At 40.1% G+C, this 23,009-nt stretch overlaps 1 protein-coding gene across 4 annotated transcripts in view; it reads right to left on the reverse strand.

Annotated features, from left to right (window-relative positions):
• TPK1 (thiamin pyrophosphokinase 1) overlaps positions 1 to 23,009 on the reverse strand; it is a 271,443-nt gene that overhangs the window by 101,386 nt on the left and 147,048 nt on the right. For all 4 annotated transcript variants that reach the window (XM_015570986.1, XM_006774520.2, XM_015570984.1 and 1 more), the window contains one exon: positions 4,690 to 4,836. In XM_015570986.1, coding sequence (XP_015426472.1) covers positions 4,690 to 4,836 — 147 coding nt within the window. The remainder of the gene's footprint in view (positions 1 to 4,689; positions 4,837 to 23,009) is intronic.

Below are 23,009 nucleotides of genomic sequence, written 5' to 3' on the forward strand. Positions count from 1 at the left end.
AGGAAGGTTGGGGGTGGGGGTGGGGTAAGAGATCAACCAAAGGACTTGTATGCATGCATATATAAGCATAACCAATGGACACAAGACACTGGAGTAGGGGAGGCCGGGGGAAGGTCAAGGGGGTAAAAAAAGAAGACATATGTACCACTCTTTGTAATATTTTAAGCAATAAAACAAAATTTAAAAAAAAATAGTAAAAAAAGAAAAACTTAAAAAAAATAAAAGCTATGGCTCCCCCAAATGAGCTTCCAGCAAACGAGGAAGACAGCACTGCCAACTGGGAAATAGGGGAGGATGTCACAGCTTCTGATTCCCAACCTGGGACCCAATATGTGTATTTATCTTCTTTTAGGCAATTCTACTCAGTTCCAATGATAGATTAACCTGGCCTTGGCTGGGTAGCTCAGTTGGTTGGAGCATCATCCTGATACACCAAAGTTGTGGGTTCAATCCCTGGTCAGGGCACATACAAGAATTAACCAATGAATGCATGAATAAGTGGGACAACAAAATGATGTCTTGATGTCTCTGTCTCTCTTTCACTCTTAAATTAATTTTAAAACAAACAAAACAAAGACAGATTAACCTCCTTATATCCCAAAGTCAGCTGTCCATTTTCCAATTTTGACCCGTTCTTCTCACATTCTCTATCTCAAAGTACAGCACCCAGCGGCCTAATCCAAAATCTTGGTCATTATATTGACTCCTCCCAATGGGTTTCTCCAATGGAGACATTCAAGCACACATCCTAACAAAATTCATTTCTTCTTCTTCATGCCCATACTTACATTTAAGTTCACTTATTTATTGAAGGTACGGGGAGGTTGTTAGCTCAGTATGATAGGCCATTTGTAGATATAAAATGCATAGTGATCCTTTGTTCAGACTCTCACTGCATGAGATATACTTCAATTTCAGCACAAATTTTCTTTCAAAGAAATACTATGTATAACAGGGGTCGGTCCTCAAACTATGGCCCGCAGGACACATGCAAAAACAAATATTGTATTTGTTCCCGTTTTGTTTTTTTACTTCAAAATAAGATATGTGCAGTGTGCATAGGAATTTGTTCATAGTTTTTTTTTTAAACTATAGTCCGGCCCTCCAATGGTCTGAGGGACAGTGAACTGGCCCCCTGTTTAAAAAGTTTGAGGACCCCTGATGTATAACCTTGAACAAAGCACTTTACTTTTAAGTCCATACAATTGCTCCTCTATAAAATGATCTCCAAGTTTTTACACTATTTACACCACAGATTCTAAAAGGTCAAGCAACAACAACAAAATATATGAGAACATACAGGGAACAAAAGAAATAATAATGGCTATTCCAAAGAAAGGAATTATCACTAGGCACTAAATGGTGATAAGATTATTTATATGGTTTAGAATTGGGAACTTCCTATCCTTTCACTCCAACCCACTCTGAGATCCACTTCTCTGGTCCCACCTATGACATTTTGGACGTGTGGACATATGGGTAGACAGACCCAAATCTTCCATTATCAGCAGAAATCATCATCCATGCCAAATGTGCATTATGAAATTTAGTTTCTTTCTCTTAGACTACTCACACATTTCTATCATATTCATTACCAACATTACATATGTATAATGCATAAAATATCAGGAACCTATATAGTAATGAATTGATCTCATGAGAGGCAAAAGCAATTGTAGTAACAAGACTAAGAACACCATGAAGAAATATTTACAACATATTTAGAAGTTTGTTCAAGTGAGATAAAAACTGACAGAAGTTTGCTCAGTAACACCATTCTCCTACATCAGATTCTGAAATTCTGAATCACAGTCACTGAGCAAGGTTTAGGATCATGTAAAAGACACAGCTGATTAACTCCTGGACATCTCATTTCTTGGCCATAAATCCTATTACTGACTGCCATAAAACTTGCCAATAAAAGATAATTTATGCTCAGTGTACAGAAGTTAATGTATCTGTAGAAGTAGAGACCAGAAAATGAGAGCCATTCCCACTCCACATGGTTAGCGAGACAGACATGACTCTGAGTGCCCAGCAGTCCTCACAGGGAATAGGCCTGCCTGGTAACTAACCTCAGGGAGCTTCGTGTCTGCACTCTCTCCAACCTCATAAAATCTCCTGTGCATGAAAGACCATGATTCTTCTTAAGAACACATTTTTGGAATTAAGGGGGAGATGCTTACTTTTCAGGGAGGATTTATAATGCATTCTAAGTTTTAATTTTCTACTTAAAATGGCAGATTAAACATTCCTTCAAAGTAAATGCTAGCTACTGAGGTTTTCACTCATAATAATATTTGATCCATAGTAATGAAACATACCAAAACACAATATAAAAAGACATTATATGCCAAAAAGCCAATCAACTGAAAAAGTCTAACATTTTATCAAATTTATACAGATCTGAAACTACACTATTGTTTCCTTGTTTTAAAATCCAATTTGTAATTAACAAAAATAAGCCACAGAAAGGGGACTGAAGAGAGAATGGAGATGAAATTCTTCAGGCTGGAATAACCTAAACAATTTTAAGTGAACTGCACCTAGACATCAGGTCAGTCCCAAATGACTACAACTGTAACCCTAATGAATGAAGGAAGACTACTTATTAATACAACACAGTTTCATGGGAGTCTCATGTGTGGACACTCAGGTGATTTGAAGATAGGGAGGCTTTTTAAAGAAAGATCAAGAGAAGTACCTATCAGCCTCATGGTCTACGGCTATCCCAGCCTCTTAAGACACAGCACTAAAGTGTTTATCAGACAAACAGTCCCCAGAGGATGTCTCACTCCTCCTGTTATTACCTTCAATTTCAGACAACCTGTAATTATAGAACCAATTCTAGAAGACACTGTCCTCAAAAACAATACTCATAATAATTAACATTTATATTGAATCTTCCCACTTTTGAAGTATTTTAGCAAAACTCAATGATAATCTCATTGAATCTACTTAATAAAGATTTTGTTAGAGTTGAAGAGAATTCAGAGTTATTTTGGTTTAATTTAGGGGTAAGGTAACAAGGCAGGATATACCCTTAAGTTTATCCAAGATTTAGCTTAATTAAAAATAATATTGTGGAGATTAAAGCTATTTAAAAATATCATAGACTATATGCAATTGTGTTTCCACTGAAGGTGACACAGGGCAGGGCAAGGTGGGCCTTTAAACACACGTGGTGCCACTGGCTTGAATCACTTTGCCATCATCTCCTATAGCAACTATTTACTCATCCTTAAGTATTTAGTGCAATGTGAGCTCAACAGAATGCACATTCCACGAAATAAAGGGGCTCTGTGTAGGTGGCTGCTGTATTCCTGGAGAAGTTCCTGGCATGTAGCATGTGCTCAATAAATATTTGTTACATAAATGGAGCAAATAAAAGCTGAGTGAATGCTTCTGTGAAGCCTTTCCTTACCACACTCTTGACCAAGTTATATAATCTTTCATCATCCTTATGTAGCAATGTTTTAATCTTGCCTTATATTTATACTAGAGGCCTGATGCATGAAATTCGTGCAAGAGTAGGCCTTCCTTCCCCCAGCTGCCGGCACCAGCTTCCCTCTGGCACCAGGGACCTGGACTTCCCTCTGGCTGCCAGCAGGCACCCAGGACCCGAGCTTCCTTTGCAGCCCCAGCTTCAACAAGGTCATCGGGAAGGATGTCCTGTCTAATTAGCATATTACAGTTTTATTATTATAGATTTTATAAGTGTCTGCTTCACTGAACATGAACTGGCGAGCAAAGATGCTATGTCACTTTTTTTTTTTAATCCTCAACTGCCTAGCAGTGTGACAGGTAGAAGCAGACATAACTGTTGACTACATAAGTGAACAGTAGAATTTGAAACTGAATCCTCAGCTCACCTTCCACATCTCAGAAGTGTTGCAGAAAGCAAGAGTTCCAGACAATGCAAAGAACCAGAAAAAATGCAAATGTGGCTGAACAACGGTGAGCATACATTACACCCATTATATTAACCAAACAAATTGTAGGTAATGACTGCAGATGGAGCAGAAGCAAAACCGTAAGTAGTTCATTACAATAAGAGGCAAAAAATAAAAAGTCTACTGTCTTTAAAAAAATGTTACCACATGATTATTTTCAAACCAAAATCCACTAATCAACCTTATAAAATATCATTTACTAAGAAGCCTGCTCTAAGCGCTACATTAATAAAAATTTCCTCAATATTTATGATTGGAAATGAATGACATCATCACTAGAAATTTATTCATAGGCAGTGAAATTAATAAAAAGGCAACCCAAGAACAGTAAAAGTAAGATTTTTTTAAACGCTTAACAAAATCAACCCCAGTTTTCAATTATAATGACAACACTGAAAATATATGAGAATTCCATTTAAAATATTTGCCAAGCTTTGTTCTTCCTCTGAGATTTTTCTCATATTCAGCTGCTAAATTTAATTCTTAGTCAATTTGATTAAAAGTTACAGGACTTTTTTTTCTGGCTACAATAGAATGAAAACTTTGAGGCTTCTCCCCTACATTTTTCTCTCCAGTGACCAGAGGCAACAGACTAAAGTAGCACAAGTAAGCAAACATGGTCAGGTTCACTAATGGCTCAAGAACACACATGGGGCTGATGTTTTCTCCTGGTCTACTCAAATGGTACAAGAGTAGTGGAAGCAAATTACTGACAATATAGTTATTCTGCACTTACTGGTTGGAGCAGGTAGATGAGAGACTCCTCTTGGATGATTATAATTGGCAAAGGAGTGATGCGAGTTGCTTGGAACAAGGTGCTCACGGACGCCATGATCTGGTCAAAACGCCCAGCAAGTCCTCCCATTGTCACAATCACGTTGACCTGAGCAAGGCAAAGCAAAACTGGAGTCACACAGTTAAAGAATCCTATATAATAAAAGCCTAGCAACCTTACCCTAACCGGTTTGGCTCAGTGGATAGAGCGTCAGCCTGCGGACTCGAGAGTCACGGGTTTGATTCTGGTCAAGGGCATGTACCTTGGTTGCAGGCACATCCCCACTGGGAAGTGTGCAGGAGGCAGGTGATCGATGTTTCTCTCTCATCGATGTTTCTAACTCTCTCTCTCTCTCTCCTTTCCTCTCTGTAAAACATCAATAAAATATGTTAAAAAAAAAAAAAAAAAAGCCTAGCGACCAAATGGTGGAATCACCAGGATGACTGCTCGACCAGTCTCTATGACATGCACTGATCTCAAGGAGTAGACTCACAACACAGAAGCTGCCTCCTGGTGGTCAGTGTGCTCCCACAGTGGGAGCACTGCTCAGCTGACCAGAATGAGCAGTGCTCCCACATCGGGCTGATCCCCGCAGGCCACGTCCCCCACCAGTGCATGAATCCCGTGCACCAGGCCTCTAGTTTTAAATAAGTAAAGAGCATCAAACACCTTAATAGAGCTTCTGATATTACGTGTTTATCAGATAAGCCATAAAGAATGATAGATATCATTTCTGTTGTTTAGGTGAAGGAATTAACACCTTTCGTACCGCTCACGAGCTTTCTCGTGTTTCGCGCGCCATCTGTTAAGGACCGCTCACAAGTTTTCTCGTTTTTCACGCGCCATCTGTTATGGACCTTATATGTCAACACACTGTCTTGTCCACATCGAATGAAGCGATCTCATTGGTGGAAACCGTGCAGGTCAATCTACGAAAAACTATATAATTGCACGAACCCATAAAGCATTGCAGTTACATTGTATTTTGGTCATTCGAATAGTCTTCGTGGTGTTAAGTTACTTGTTTAAGGTCACAGAATTGGTAAGTGGCAGAGTCAGATTTCAAGACAAACTCTTTCAAGTACAAATTTTACATTTTTCCCACCTGCCTATTCACCTGGCCAGTCAACTCTTCCTTTAAAACTCTGTCCATGTGTTCCTCCTATTTGCAATCTTTCCTGATTTTGCAGCTGGTGCATCTCCCATGCACTCCCAGAGCACACCTGTGGACACTTATTTGGTAACGCCCAGCAATGGACACTGAGCCTGTTTTACAGGTTGTCACCCCACTAGAATTCAAGTATCTTGAGGACCTGTACTGTCTCTCAACTGAACCTAGCAAGGTGCCTAAACCTCTGTAGCTCATTTTTAAGTTCACATGTAAATAGTGGATTGTAATGGACAATTAATAGAGTTGTTGTGGGGATTAAATGAGGTAATTACATGAATTATAAATGTGAAACATTTGGAACATCCTATCTAATAAAAGTAATATGTAAATTAACCATCACTCCATGACAAAGATGGTGGCACCCATAGTGGCCAGGGTGGGACGCTAGTGCCTCATCTCACAATGTATCAGCATAGGCAGAGCTGGTAGACAGACCATGGAAAAGGACTGAAGAATTTAGTGAATATATTGCAAGAAAACCTTACATATAATAAAAACAAATAATAATAAACCATTCTATCTGAAATGAAATAGAAATGGTTTAAAAATACAGTGGGGCCTTGACTTACGAGTGTCCCGACTAACGAGTTTTTCAAGATACGAGCAGTCTCTTGGCCAATTTTTTGCTTTGAGTTGCGAGCTAAAATTTGGGTTACGAGCCAGCTTCAGATACCCCACCGCTCGTTGGCACAGCGAATGTCACAGTGAACGCCACAACATCAGCCCAGCATCACGTGTCTCACTCGTTCACTTTTTGATTTGACATACGAGTAATTTGAGTTACGAGCTCCGTCATGGAACAAATTAAACTCGTAAGTCAAGGCCCCACTGTAGGAGTATTTAAGTGGATAATTTTTCTGTGGTTCTCCCTGAAAGACAGTGTGATCACACAAGTTAACATATAAACTGAGGTATTTCTGAAAGTAAAGTGTAAATAATTACACCAAGAATACAGGCACAAACTGGGACCATCCCATGTAAACTGAGACATATTGAAAGGGGTTAAAGCAGAATTAGGTAGATAGGGTAACAGGTGGAAGAAGGAGGAATCTGTGGAGCTGAAACAAACAAAAAATGTGTTTTGTAGGAAAAAGAACAGCAGAAAAACAAGATGGGTAGCAGAAAAACAGGGTGTTTTGAAACAAGGATGTTTTTCTTACAAGTGCAAAACAAAATGTTGCAAAAAGGCCAGGAGCCAATCAGATAGACAAAGAGTGGGCCTTTAGCAGATATAAGGGGAAGAGCAGAATGCTTGGGGGGCAACCCATCTAAATCCCTTTCCCAGGCAGCCTGTGTTTGTTTGCAATAAACTGCCTTGTTTGAACTCTTCTGGTCCACAACTTCGTTCTTCGAGTCCTTTGAGTCCGTGGGACAAGACCCCAGGAAGAATTCCTACTTGCTGGTTCCAGTATCAATATGTTTACCCTACTGTTTGATAATTACAATATTAACGAAACCAACTTAGCAAAATTCAACACTAGAGTCTCAAAAAATTTAGACATTTTGTGCTACAGTTAGGCTTAAATACAATGATGACATTCTTTGGTCCAATTGAATGTCCGGCCCGCATGCCGTATAAGGCCCAGGAAATCACTTGGTCTGACTCTGCCAAGGCACTAGGGTTGAGTTAAATGTTTGACCAAATATAGCAGGCTAATTTTTAAGTTGATAATTTTGTATGGCCCATGAAAGATGTTATAAATGTCTACATGGCCCTTGGCAGAAAAAAGGTCCCCCACCCGTGTTCTAATTGAAAAATGGAAGACTCGATGGAGGAAACAAAGGGAAGGGCTGAATCAAGATGGAGCAAAACCAAACTGACAGAAACCAGCAATATCAAAATTTTGAATAAGCCTATAAAATAATTTTTATGATCGATGTGAAGTACAATGAGACACCAAAGGAATTACAAACCTTGGATTTTACGGTATCGAAATATACTGTGTACTGACAAATAAGAATATAACCTCTGCAGGATCTGGGCAGCTGGTGAAAACAATACTACAGGGATCCCACTTAAATTTAAAGCAAGCCCAATGAGTCACGGTTTAATGTAAGCCTGTTTGGGTGAGAAGTAAAGAATGCCTCTTGCATTGGCAACATAATGAGGCTTCCGTTCAGAGATGAGAGTCTAAGAAAACTCGGGATTTTTCTCAAGAATTCTTACTCCACCTTCCCTGCTGCAGCTGTCACTCAGGTGAGGTCCTTCTCTCCTAGATAACCCCACAGGCCGCCTGCCTGGCCCTGGATAACGAAGTAACCTTCCAACTGATTATGAGAACTGGCTTCTGCATCTGCAATTTGATCATGCATGTTCAGCTTAAAATTAGTGCTGGCTTTCCAGAATCTACAAGAGTTAAGTCCAATGTCCTCCCACACTGACTCCACAGTTACACCCTCAACTCTGACATCATTTACATTCCACACGTGCTTTAATTGTCCAAACACACCACAAGATGTCAATCTGCAGAGCCTGGGCCTCTCCTGCCTTGCAAAGAGTGGAAGTACTATAGTTATTTCCAAAGGATGCTTACCTCCACCCCCTAACAAAAATGAACGTGGATGAATAGAGTGTTTTATCCAAGTCTGTCAAATTGTAAATATGTAATTAAGAAATGCCATAAACATGTTTATATATAACATGGTTTTTAACATGTTATTTTAGAGAAAAAAATTTTAAAAGGTAGAGGAAGGGACATATTTATATTGAAAACAATTTTTGCAATCCTGTTTGCATTTGAGAGAAAAGCTGTGGAAGCAATGATAAGGATCTATGCTAAGACTTCTGACTGCTATAAACCATAATTCCCAAAAAAGTTTATCCTGAAAGCCTATTCCCTCATTAACCAGAGGAAACTTATCGTGTCCCTGTCTTTGTGGAGAGCTCAGCTGAGGGAACTCCAATCTCCTTGTGCAAATGGGAAGGAACTTGCTGGCAGAGGTCCTGGACACACTGGTTACAAGTCTGCAGTGGAAGAAGCTAGGAGAGACACACCAAACCCATTGCAATAAGGTTGTGTGTGTGGCCCCCTCCCTACTAGTTCATTCTGTTAGCTTGTTCAAGGAAACATGTAAATACTGCACTAACCAGGTGTGCACCTGTGATTAGTACTGTGCACATTGCCTGCCCCTTGACATTCCAAACCTAAGAGTTTTATCTTTAGACTTGAACACTCGGAATAAAACACTCCCCCTCATTCTGGTTAGCCCCAGACTCAGCTCAGGCACAATGTGTACAAGGGGAGAAGGTTCGGGTCTCACCCACCCTATGAAACTTCAATTATAGCACTACTGACAACAGCATCATCTGCTTAACAAAGGCTGATGGCCACAAATTCTGACAGTCAGAAACTGCCTGACTCACTGTGTCAGTGAAGATGTATGACAGCCTATTGGGAAGGACAAAGAGGTGGGGCTCCAGAGAGAGTTGACTGCCACAGCCTCTGCCAAGCTTGGTCTTTGGGGCTTACTGCAGAAACCTGGCTTATGAAAGACACCACACCACTGGGGAGGGTTGTGTAGGTGCCAGGGAACAATCATGGTTCTCTAGGGCCCTGTAGAAATTGGGTCTTGGTATCTGGCAGTCATAGATAATGCCTGCCTTTCCAGTCAGTGTGGCCATGGGATTTCAAGTGTCTTATTTTGTGGCAGGATTTTTGTGTGACTTTTTTTTTTAAATGGAAACTATTCCTGGGTTGCAGTAAACTTTATGAAGCCTCAGCAATGTGTTCGTATTAGCCATCAAGAAGGTCTCCATGCCCTAACCGGTTTGGCTCAGTGGATAGAGCGTCAGCCTGCGGACTGGAGGGTCCCAGGTTCGATTCTGGTCAAGGGCATGTACCTTGGTTGCGCGCACATCCCCAGTGGGAGGTGCGCAGGAGGCAGCTGATCCATGTTTCTCTCTCATCATCGATGTTTCTAACTCTCTATCCCTCTCCCTTCCTCTCTGTAAAAAAAATTAATAAAATATTTTTTTTAAAAAAGGTCTCCAACTAGGGCAGTGATGGTGAACCTATGACACGCGTGTCAGAGGTGACACACGAACTCATTTGTTTTTTTTACAAATTTTTTTAAATGCCAATAAACACAGCATTATTTATTTATTTATTTATCTTTAATCTATTTTATTGATTCTCTACAGAGAGGAAGGGAGAACCAGAGTTAAGTTAGGCTTTTTCAAAATGCTGACAGGCCAAGCTCAAAAGGTTCGCCATCACTGAACTAGAAATACCTGTCCCTGTTTGCTCCTTCTCCCTGTCATCATTTAGCGTTCTTGTCAAGTTGCTCAGCTTGGAGTTGTCTATCAGGCACCAGTGCCCCATGGTTATAGCTGGAAGAGCAGAACTCTCCTGGTAATGCTCAATTAATAGCTTGAGGAGAAGGTCTTCTTTCCTACTTCCTAGGTAATCAGTCTGGGAAAGCATGGGCATCTCATTTCTATGTTTATGGGTATCTGGTCCAGGTAAGATGGGGACTTAGGTAAGATTCTCTTCGGGACATCCTTAATGTTTATTAGCTTCTAGCTAGTGTTGTAAGGCAAGTGCCAGAATTTGGAGATCTCAGTTCTTCTCATGGCTTTTTATTTGCCATGACTAATAAGCTTCCTAATAAATCCTTGCCAACTACACACACACACACACACACACACACACACACACACACACACACAAACTGCCTGACTCAGTTTGCATTTTCCAACCTTCTATACCTTAGCAGAGTGGCTGGTATACACAGAACAGACATATGGTTATAAGTTTCACACTTTAACTCTTTGGCCAACAAGACCACTAGTCATCACCAAGTATATACTTTATTTTCTAAGGTCCCTATTTCTTTCTCAAATTCTTGACAAGAAAAATGACTACAGAGTTATTCTTCAAAGAATCCTGTAATTGGTTCTTTTATTACTGTCATTAGAATTTCCATCCTTTAATTCATCTTGCACATAAACATGACACTATTTTTCTAAATTATTTATGACCTTGCATTCAAAATTCTTTAGAGGATTACCATTACCTGCAGATCAAACTTCAAATTCTTTATCTTTCTAGAGGATAAAGATTTTCCGTATGTTGACCTCAACTGCCTTTCTGACACTGATGACAGCTGTGACCACTCTCCTTAGAACTCTTAATGACCACTGTTTTAGTTCTTCTTTGCTGACCCTCAGATTGCTAAGAATCTATGAAAACCTTTTAATTTCAGCACCCTGGTCATGACAAAAAGAGTGTAGGACAATGACTGAGTTCTTTGCCAGGTTAATGAAATGCTTTTGTGATTTACCCTGGGCAAGTCTTTGACCTTTTTAGTTAAACATCTCAAGTCTAACTGTAATAACAGTGCTCTTTCCTCACAGGTCTGTCCTGAGTACTTATATTTTTTGACTGACTAGATACACTTCTCTGGGGTGGGACATTTTTTCTGAACAAATGAAACAACAGTGTGATATATGTAAATGTGGAAATGTGTTATTTTTCCTTCCCATGGCAAGAGCATATTTGCATGTATTTACATTTCTCTGTATCAGGAAGTGAGTACCATGGAGAGCTGAATAGAATAAATAAAACACCCACTTGTGGAGGTTGTTGTTGTTTTTCTGTACATGATTTTACTCTATTATGTCTGCTGAAAATTAAACTTTTTAAAGAGAAAAATAAAAAATATATTTATAGGCAAAATTACATAAAATCACAGTGTAAATTAATAACATGAATATTATAAAATCTACTGCAGGAGATTATGGTCTCCAAACCCTTCACACTGACAGGACATAAAAGTATTCTTAGGGGAAAGGTATTCCTTTTGAATTATGGGGTTCATTGTAAATGCAAAGATGTATTATTTGTGATTTTGAACATCACAAATACCTAGCATAGCATCTTCAACACCATTGGTAGTTAGTGCAAAATTAAAAAGTAAAAAAATGATTTATATCATATTCAGAAACAATTAGTTACTTGTAAGTAGAGTTTGAAAGGTTATTATATTTTATACTAGAGGCCCGGTGCACGAAATTTGTGCACAGGGGTTGTCCCTCAGCCCAGCCTGCACCCTCTCCAATCTGGGACATCCCACTCACAATCCATGTCTGCTGGCTCCCAACCGCTCACCTGTCTGCCACCCTGATTGACACCTAACTGCTCCCCTGCTGGCCTGATTGCCCCTAACTGCCCTCCCTTGCTGGCCTGATCACCCCTAACTGCCCTCCCTTGCCAGCCTGGTCACCCTTAACTGCCCTCCCCTTCAGGCCTGGTCCCTCCAACTGCCCCCTCTGCAGGCTTAGTCCCCCCCCAACTGCCCTTCCCTGCAGGCCTGGTCACCCCTCACTGCCTTCCTCTGCAGCCTATCTTGTGTCCACACGGAGCCAGCCATCTTTGTGTTGGAGTGATGATCAATTTGCATATTACCTCTTTATTATATAGGATAAATGTTGTCCACAGAAGCTAAATGACTGCTTGTTAGATAAATGAAAAATTTCAAATCTGCATGCTTTGTCTATCCTCCTCCAAAAACACCAGCTATTTTTAAAATCTGGCTAAAGATTCTTTCACATAGGAAGAATATACCATATTCATGGATTGGTAAAATCAACATCATTAAAATGTCCAGACTTCCCAAACAATCTAAAGATTCAATGCAATCCCTATTAAAATACCAACAGCATATTTCACAGAGCAAGAACAAATATTTATATGGAACCAAAAGAGACCCCAAATAGCCACAGCAATCTTAAGAAGAACAAAATTGAATGGATCACAATACCAGATATCAAGTTATACTACAAAGCCACTGTAATCAAAACAACCTGGTACTGGCACAAGAGTAGACATATAGATCAGTGGAACAGAACAGACAACCTAGAAATCGGCCCAAGTCATTACATTCAATTATTTGACAGAGGAGGCAAGAGCATTGAGTAATGGAGTCAAAACAGTCTCTTCAATAAATGGTGCTGGGAAAATTGGACAGGTATATGCAAAAAAAAAAAAAAGAAAGAAAAGATAAAGAAACTAGACCACCAATTTACACCATACACAAGAATAAACTCGAAATGGATAAAAGATGTAAATGTAGGTCATGAAACCATAAAAATACTAGAAGAAACCACAGGTAACAAAATCTCAGACATTTCTTGTAGCAGTGTTTACACCAATACATTTCCTAGGGCAGGGGAAACAAAGGAGAAAATAAACAAATGGGACTTTATCAAAATAAAAAGCTCTGCACAGTAAAAGAAACTATCATCAAAATGAAAAGGGAACCCACTGTATGGGAGAACAGATTTGTCAATGATTCATCTGATGAGTTAATTTCTAAAATATAAAAGGAACTAATACAACTTAACAAAAGGAAGTCAAACAATCCAATTAAAAAATGGGCAAAGGACCTAAATAGACACTTCTCCAAAGTGGACATACAAATGGCAACAGGCATGTGAAAATATGCTCAAAGTCACTGATCATCAGAGAGATGCAAATTATAACGACAATGAGGTATCATCTCACACCTGTCAGAGCGGCTATCATCAACAAATCAACAACTGACAAGCGCTGGGGAGGATGTGACTAAAAGGAACCCTAGCACACTGCTGGTGGGAATGCAGACTGGTGTAGCCACAATTGAAAACAGTATGGAGTTTCCTCAAAAAACTAAAAATGGAACTGCCATTTGACCCAGGGATCCCACTTCTAGGAATATATCCAAAGAATCCCAAAACACCAATCAGAAAGAATATGTGCACTTCTATGTTCATAGCAGCACAATTTATAGTAGCTAAGATCAGGAAAGAGCCCAAGTGCCCATCAGTAGGTGAGCTGATAAAAAAAGATGTGGTATATTTACACCATAGAATACTATGCAGCTGCAAAAAAATCACAGGGAAGCAGGGTAGGGTGATGGGTGGTGAGAAGATTAACCAGGGAACTTATATGTATACTAGAGGCCCGGTGCACAAAAATTTGTACACTCGGGGGCGGGGGGAGGGAAAGGTCCCTCAGCCTGACCTGCAACCTCTCACAGTCCAGGACCCCTCGGGAGATGTCCACCTGCTGGTTTAGGCTCACTCCCAAGGGCTCCCAGACTTCCAGCTTAGGCACAGCTCCCCCAGGGAGCAGGCCTAAGCCACAGTAGGACATCCTTAATGCTGCTGAGGAGGCAGGAGAGGTTCCCGCCACTGCCACTGCGCTCGCAGTAGTCAGCCTGGCTTGTGGCTGAGCAGAGCTCCCCCTGTGGGAGCGCACTGATTACCAGGAGGCAGCTCCTGCATTGAACGTCTGCTCCCTGGTGGTCAGTGCCTGTCCCAGTGACCAGTCGTCCCTGGTCTTTCTGCCATTAGGGTCAATTTGCATATTGCCCTTTTATTATATAGGATTATTATATAGGATATACATAGCCCATGGACACAGACAATAGTTGAAGGCCTGAGGGGGTCAAAGGGGAAAAGGGGGGGGGGACATCTGTAATACACTAAAAATTAATTTTTAAAAATTCACATACATGATGCTCTACTAAAGTTAGATATTTAGAATATTAAGAATGCTCACAGCACTAAACAATATTTTTCCCGTTCTGTGGAAACTGACTTATGAGGAACCAGGACATGGAACCTGTAGCCTCTTCCTTAGTCATTCCCACCACTGAGCCAGTGGAGAAGAGACAGATAATTTTCCAAACCTTTCAACAAGCAGACTGGTTTTGGTAAGAGGTAATTGGTTCCAGAAGATTAGTATTTCTGCATGTGATCATTTTTAAATATCCTATCTTGCATCATCATGATTCATTTTTACCCAACAATATTTCTTGCTTTGCTTCAGCCAGAGTCTAAGTCTTCGCTACATATTCTTGCACAAAGTGATAAATGAAACTCTTGGTCTCCATGTCTGGATGGATTTGATTCTGCTGTTTGAAGTAGTTTGAGGGCATTCTTTCCCCAGAGTTTAGGGGTATAAACTCTGTTCGTCTTTTTTATTAACCAGTGGATAATCAGTGGCTATCACACTGGCATAGTGCAATCTCTAGTTTTTTACAATCTGAAGCAATATAAATAGTTTATGCTAATTACCCCCTTTCCATCTTCTGGGAGAACAGAGAACATTCTGATTGCAAATTTTGCACTTAGTTATTAACATTCTGGTTTCTAGATATGCACTGGACCATTTTAGAATGCTGAATGAGAATGTTAAAACTGTTACTACTATTCTGGCTGGTATGACTCAGTGGTTGGAGCATTGGCACATGCACCAAAGGGTCTCAGGTTCACTTCCCCACCAAGGCCATGTACCTTGGTTGCGGATTCAATCCTGGGCCCTAGTCAGGGCTCGAGTGGAAGGCAACCAATTGATGTGTCTCTCTCACATTGATGTTTCTCTCTCTTTCCACCCCCATCCACTCTCTCTAAAAATGAATGAAAAAAATATCCTTGGGTGAGAATGAACAAACACACACACACACAAACAAGCAAAAAAAAACAAACGAAACAAAAAACCCAAAACTGTTACTGCAGTGACATTGATTACCTAAAGCTTATTTCTTGCCATGTAGTAAGTTTGCTTCAGGTAATACATGTGTATAAAATAATTACCTCACCATACTCAGGTTCACCTGAAAATTATAAGCAAATGTACTACATATTCATGAACACCACAGTCAACTGAGTGCAATATAAGATAAAATACCTGTTCAATAATAATTTCCTCTTTATGAAATAATTTTCTTTCTTTATATGTGTGCTTTTAAAACACAATTTTTTGGGTCAGTTTTATAGGCATCTAAAATTTCTAATAGAAATGGATGGCAAAAGAGAGTTAAAATTTAATCAGTCTATTTGAATTCAGATAGTCCCATTTTTTTAAATTATCTTTTAAAAAATATGTATTTTATTGATTTTTTACAGAGAGGAAGGGAAAGGAATAGAGAGTTAGAAACATGGATGAGAGAGAAACATTGGTCAGCTGCCTCCTGCACACCCCCGCAACCAAGGTACATGCCTTGACCGGAATCAAACCTGGGACCCTTCAGTCCGCAGGCCGACGCTCTATCCACTGAACCAAACCAGTTAGGGCCAGCTAGACCCATTTCTAAAGTGCATCAAAATAACTTGATCCAGCTTTCCAGACTGGGAATTATATACATTACATACATATATGTAGAGAGGGGAAGGTACATAGTATCTCGAGGAAAGAAGCCGGTACCATCTGATTTTTACTCTTTGCATCTTTTAGTGTGCCACCTGCTGTTCTGAATCAGCACTTTTACCATGGAATGCTAAATTCAACTACTTGGAAAACAGGCGCCCACGGAAACAGAAAGACATCTTATCTTCTACCTCCAACTATTAAGACAGGAAAAAGATGGACAGTGAATACTATAGGATTCTACCTTCTCTGATGTAAATGGAACTTTCTGAGATTCCTCACACACACACACACACACACACAGAAATGTCTTTCTATGTATATATTCTCTCCTCATGATCACTTAAATACCACTGAAAATATATTAATTTGATATGCAAACACTCATGATAAACGGTAACATCATTCTAGCTCTTCAGTCGTGACTCAAACTATAAGTCAATCACACCTTTAAAATGTAGATAATATTAACACTGTGGATAATCATAATTACAGATGTAGGTATTTTAATATGTAATATCTGTCTTGATGAGGGATACTCAAAATAAGGAGAACTTTTATAATCTACTCAGCATTTTCAGGATGTTTTATTATGTGTATTAGTCAAGATATACTTTCCTCCTCCCTCTGCAATTTCTGTATCTTCGCAATGCAGTAACTCAAAATGAAAAGTCCTTTCACACAAGGTCAGCGTTCCTCTGCGGAGGAGCTCCACCCCAGCTATATCTGTAATTCTCTGCATTAATAAGAAATCTTATCTGGCAAGTGAGCCATCCAACTGAGATTCTTGGTAGCACATAATCTTACCCCCTGTCCCAGGGCATATAAAAGCATGCTTTTCCCCCAGCAGGGACGGCTTAGGCTGCCACAGCCTGTGAGGCAGTAAGCTTTTTATATTCCTCACAATATGTCCAGAGTCACTTCAAAGCACTGGCCTCATCTATTTTCTCTTGCTGCACAGCACTATAAAAGAGATTGCTGGTTTCTAAGAAGGGAAAACAGAGATGTGATTTCCTCTTTTGAAGGCAGCTCCAAAATGATCTAGGAAATAGCCTGCTAGTTCACATCAGGCCCAGAAATCTTTTTTTTTTCCTTCTCCTTGCTTCCTTGTCTGATACTTGGCTCCCATGGATGCATAAATGGATACGAGCTGGAATTTCATTATTTTAAAAATTCACATTATTCAATTTTCTGAAATGAAAAATTAAAGGGGAATATAGAGAAGGGTTCTCTATAAACAATCATTACAAAAACATGAATGTATTTGGAATAGGAGCATTAAAGCCTTTATAGACTGAAATTAATTATGCCATGGTTACCTGTACATCTGTCTCCTCTATTAGAGTGGAGGATATTTGCGGTCATGAACTTAGTCACCAAATCACCACATGATGACAGAGAAGAGGTACGATCTAAAAGTAAACTGACTGGAATAAGATCCCTAGAAGCTTCCACAGTATATCCAAGGGGAGGAAGTCTGCCTTTGGAACTCTGAAGTGAACTGTGGACTCACCTTGGAGTAATACAGCCCTCAGAGAGGACAAAGCACACGATGTCTATCTCAGGATTTGAGAAATTGGAGCACATCTCCTCTTTTTTTCTCTCCATTAAGGCACAGAGCCAACAGTGGTGAGCTGGATTATACAACTCACCCCCCTGTTGGATCCCATTACTAAAAACATAGATACTGCTCTCACTGGCTCCCTAAAATAGGGAAAGTTTAAACCTCTGCTAGCAAGCACTTCAACATGCAAGTTGTACTCCATTTACTTCAAGTTTCTAATATTAAAAGAATTCTTCTAAAAGGAAAATATGTCCAAAAGTAACAATGCTATGGTAAGCCCATGAACTTTAGCCATAAACTGTAATGAACTCACTTAAGAGATTTTAAAAATATTGTCTAATTCTAAAACAATTATTCCATGAAATTTATTACAAGATCAAAACATCACAATATATTGTATAAAATATATTTAATATATTTTCTCTTATTCTATATTTTATAAAATATATTAAATATATAAATGCATTATATAAAATGTTACAGATCACAAGACTATGATCTGTATATAACAATAGTCAATATATGGCTATTAATACCACCCCTATAACAGTTACATTTTCATTAAGGAATTTATATGTTTCAGGCACTAAGGCAAGTGCATTAAGTAATAACTTGCTGGTATATATAGGTTATTACTCTAATATATGAGAAAACTGAAGCTAGAATAACTTAAATAGCTTTCTACTGTGATAGAACTAGAAAGAGTTCCAGGCCTATCTCAAGTACGTAAACATCTAACCTGTAATTACAATGTATTGGAAACTGATACTTTTAATAATAAACGTTCATTATTACAATTGGTAGAGACCACAAAGATGCTAAGCATCTGGACACATGTCACAGAAGAAGTGATATGACATCCAGAATGCTGCTAAGATGATCCCTTCAAAGAGTCTATGTGCCAGTTAAGTTTTGCCATGATGGTCTTTAGAATTTGCATTGATGTTACTGGAAATACATTTATTCATTGAACAAATATTTATTAAATAAATGAGATAATAAAAAAGTCAAACCAATACATATTTAAGAAAAAGGACATGAATTTTAGGGAGTAAAGGGGGTAAACAGAATGCTAATCAAATAACCCAGGTAGAAATATAAAGTTCTGAACTAAAATAGTATCAATAAGATTAGAAAGAACAAAGTGGGCATAAGAGATACCTGTAACCAACTTATAAGGGATGGTATAGCAAAATAAGGTTTCTGTTAGGTTTCTGCTAGGTGGATGGATGACAGTGCCGAAGAACGACATAGAAAATAAAGAATGAGAAAATGAGATTTTGTGAGAAAGATGGTGAATCTTGTTTCAGACAGTGAAATGAAATTCCTCTGGCCTGCCAGTTAGAGGTAGAAATATGACTTTGGAGTTTCAGATGAGAGGTATAAATTAGGGAGTTAATGGCACGGGATGTAACTGAAGCCCAGGGAAACAAGATGAAAGGAAGGTATGACAGAAGATAAAAGTGAGGATGGAGACCACTGGAGTTTGATAGGTAAGGAGAGGATGCAGGATAAACAGGGTTACTTCTTCTACAGTCAATACTGATAAACCATGTCTAGTACTAGTTTATCTTTGATCAAGTCCTACTATTCTTTGCTCTCTTGGGAAACTAAGAAGGTTGAGAGTGTCTGGGTTGTAACCACAGTTCAAACACCATCAAGTTTACACTCATAAATGTGCAGCAGAGATTCACAATTTGAAACTTTGTGAGGACACACTTTAAAGTGAGAGAGTTTATAAAACAGTATTTTGATTTGCTTAAGTGCTAAGAAGTACTTGCCCTTTTATTTTATACTAGAGGCCCAATGCACGAAAATTGTGCACTGGTAGGGTCCCTAGGGCTGCTGGCCACAGGCCAGGCACTCCCTCCCTTCCCCTGGCCGGCCCTGCCCCCTGGTCGAACACCAGGATGAACTCCTGTCGAGGGAATAATTTGCATACTACGCTTTTATTATGTAGGATTATTATGAGTCATGGCACAAAAAGATTACATCATTCTATAGTTACAGCATATGTGAACCAGTGAACATAAGTTTTAAGTAAACTTTTTATTTTGGGATAATTTTAGATGTAGTAAAAAGTTGCAAAGATAGTACACAGACAGCACCAGTTTCCACCAATGTCAACAGCTTAAATAACTATGGTATACTTGTCAGAGCTAAGACAGACAGTGGAGCCACAGCAATCAGACAAGAAAAAGAAATAAAAGGCATCCAAATTGGAGAGGAAGATGTAAAACTATCATCATTTGCAGATAATATATTACATGTGAAGAACCCCAAGAAATTCCACACAAAAAAACTATTAGAACTTACAAATGAATTCAGTAAAGCAGCAGGATACAAAATTAACAGTCAGAAATTGATTGCATTTTTATATACTAACTAGAGGTGCAGTGCACAGGATTCATGCACTGGTGGGGGCATGACCTGCAGGGATCAACCAGTTGTGGGAGCACCGCTCATCCCAGTCAGTCGAGCGGCTGCTCCTACTGCGGAGAGCAGCACTCCCACTGTGGGAGCGCACTGACCACCAATGGCAGCTCCTGAGTTGAGCATCTGCTCCCTGGTGGTCAGTGCACAACATAGCGACTGGTAGACCAGTCGTTCAGGTCATTCCACTGTTTAGTCGTTGGGCTTTTATTATATAGGATAAGGAACTATCAGAAAAAGAAACCAAGAAAACAATCTCGGGGGGGAGGGGGAAAGAGGGAGAAATGGGAGACATCTGTAATGCTATCAACTATATATACACTGAGTGGCCAGATTATTATGACCAGCCAGATTATTATGACCACCCTATCAGTACTTCACTGACACTTCCAAAAATACTGAATATTGAAAACTTCCTAAGAAAATACTCTCAAGGTTTTATTATTATTATTATTTGCATAACTAATTCACTTCATTGTACTGATGCGGTGGTCATAATAATCTGGCCACTCAGTGTGTGTGTGTGTGTATACAGTGGAACATTATTCACCCACAAAAAAGAAAACCCTGCCATTTGTGACAACATGGATGGCCCTGAAGGGCATTATGTTAAGTAAAATAAGTCAGACAGAGGAAGACAAATATTTTATGATCTCACTTACATGTGGAATCTAAAAAGGAAAAAAAAAATGGAGCTCATGGATATAGATAACAGATTAGTGGTTGCCAGAGGCAGGGGATGGGGATGGGAGTAGGTGAAATGAGTGAAGGGATCAAAAAATACAAACTTCCAGGTATAAAATAAATAGTCATGTCCTGAATGTATAGGTAATGATACTTTGGTGCATATTTGAAAGTTGCTAAGGGAGTGGATCTTAAAAGTTTTAATCACACACACACAACAAAATTGTAACCATGTGATGATAAATGTTAACTAGAATTATTGTGGTGTGTGTATGTGTGTGTGTATAAAATATATATATATATTTTAAAGAATCTCATTTACAGTGCATCAAAAAAGAATAAAATACCTAAACAAATGGTCAGGTATTTTGTAGAATGACCTTCAATTAGGTTTCCTGACTTTTTATGATTAAACTGGAATTATGGGTATAGGGAAGAACTCCACAAGTGCCCTTTCCACCCTATCTATCCTATCTAATAATAGACAAACATGGTAATTAACCGTGCCTCTGACACGCTTCCCATTGGCTAATCAGGATGATATGCAAATTAACTGCCAACCAAGAGGGCGGCCAGCAGCCAGGCAGCTGAAGCGAACAGGAGGCTTGCTTGCTCCAGTGATGGAGGAAGCCAAGGTTCCCTGCCTGCTGCTGCTGGCCTCTGAGCTGCACTCTAAGAAACAATGTTGCAATTATAGAAGCTAAACAAACCCCAGAAAACTGCTTTCAGCCAGCCGGGCCTCAGAGCTGGAGTTGCAACAGTGTTTCAATTATACAAGCCAAACAAATCCAGATACCTGCTTTCAGCAGCTGAGGTCTCAGAGCTGGAGCTGAGCCTCAGAGCTAAGCTGGCTCTCAGCTCCAGTGACAGCCATAGAAAGTAAATAATTCCCAGAATTAAAAAAAGAAAAGAAAAAAAGGAGAGTTTGGGAGCTTCAGTCACCGCCAGCCTGAAAACGGCCCCCAGCCCCTCACCCAGACTGGCCAGGCAGTGGGGACCCCCACCCTGAAGGGGGTGCAACCAGCTGCAAACAGCCATCATCCCCTCATCCAGGCTGGCCAAGGCACCCAAGTGGGACCCCCACCCTGATCTGGGACACCCTTCAGGGCAAACCAGCTGGCCCCCACCTATGCAACAGGCCTCTATCCTATATAGTAACAGGGTAATATGCAAGCTGACCCTAAGAGCAGAAGGACTGGGAATGACTGGTCACTATCACACACACTGACCACCAGGGGGCAGATGCTCAATGCAGGAGCTGCCCTCTGGTGGTCAGGGCGCTGTCACATGGGAGGAGCTCTGCTCAGCCACAAGCCAGGCTGATGGTGGTGGTGGGAGCCTCTCCTGACTCCTCAGCAGCGCTAAGGATGTCCGACTACAGTTTAGGCCTGCTCCCCGCTGGCAAGTGGACATCCCCCGAGGGCTGCCGGGCTGCCAGAGGGATGTCTGATTGCCATCTTAGGCCCGATCCCCCGGGGAGCGGGCCTAAGCCAGCAGGTGGTCATCCCCCGAGGGGTCCCAGACTGTGAGAGGACACAGGCCGGGCTGAGGAACCACCCTCCCTCCCAAGTGCACAAATTTTGTGCACCAGGCCTCTAGTATATATATAAAAGCCTAAGCAACCCATCAAGCAGCCAACCATCTGATCAGTAGTATGACACACAATGACCACCAGGGGGCAGATAATTAACACAGGAGCTGCCAAACTGCAGTGACTTGGCAGCTGCAGTTCTCGGGTGAACCAGAGAGAAGGGAGCCCGATTCTGATGTGTGTCACTGAGAACTGCCTTCTCACAACCTGGGAACTCCTCAGGGGATGTCGGAGAGCCAGTTTTGGCCCGATCCCCACAGGCCAGCTTGAGGGACCCCATGGGTGCACAAATCTATGCACTGGGCCTCTAGAATCTATATAGAGGGGTATGTTATCAACATGAATTATCACTAATGGTGTTCATTCTGATTACTTGATGTGAGTGCTATCTACTGGGTTTCTCTATTGTAAAGTATTTTTCCCTTTCCAGAACATGTTTCCACACACAATAGAAGTATTACATTTGCTTCAGATGAGATTGGAACCTTGCTGTAGATATCAGCTCATTAGAGCAAGCTGTAAAGAAACCAGTGTACTGTCAGATGGGCACTAAACTTATCAAGGTGATCACTTTGTAAGTTATATAAATGTCTAAACACTATGTTGTACATCTGAAATTAATATGTCAACTGTAATGGAAATATTTTTTGATTTTTTTTAAAGACACCAGAGCACCTTGGAAGATACCTCTTAGGGCACAATCAT

The sequence above is a fragment of the Myotis davidii genome, unplaced genomic scaffold (genome assembly GCF_000327345.1).
Source record: "Myotis davidii unplaced genomic scaffold, ASM32734v1 scaffold1488, whole genome shotgun sequence".
NCBI lineage: Eukaryota > Metazoa > Chordata > Mammalia > Chiroptera > Vespertilionidae > Myotis > Myotis davidii.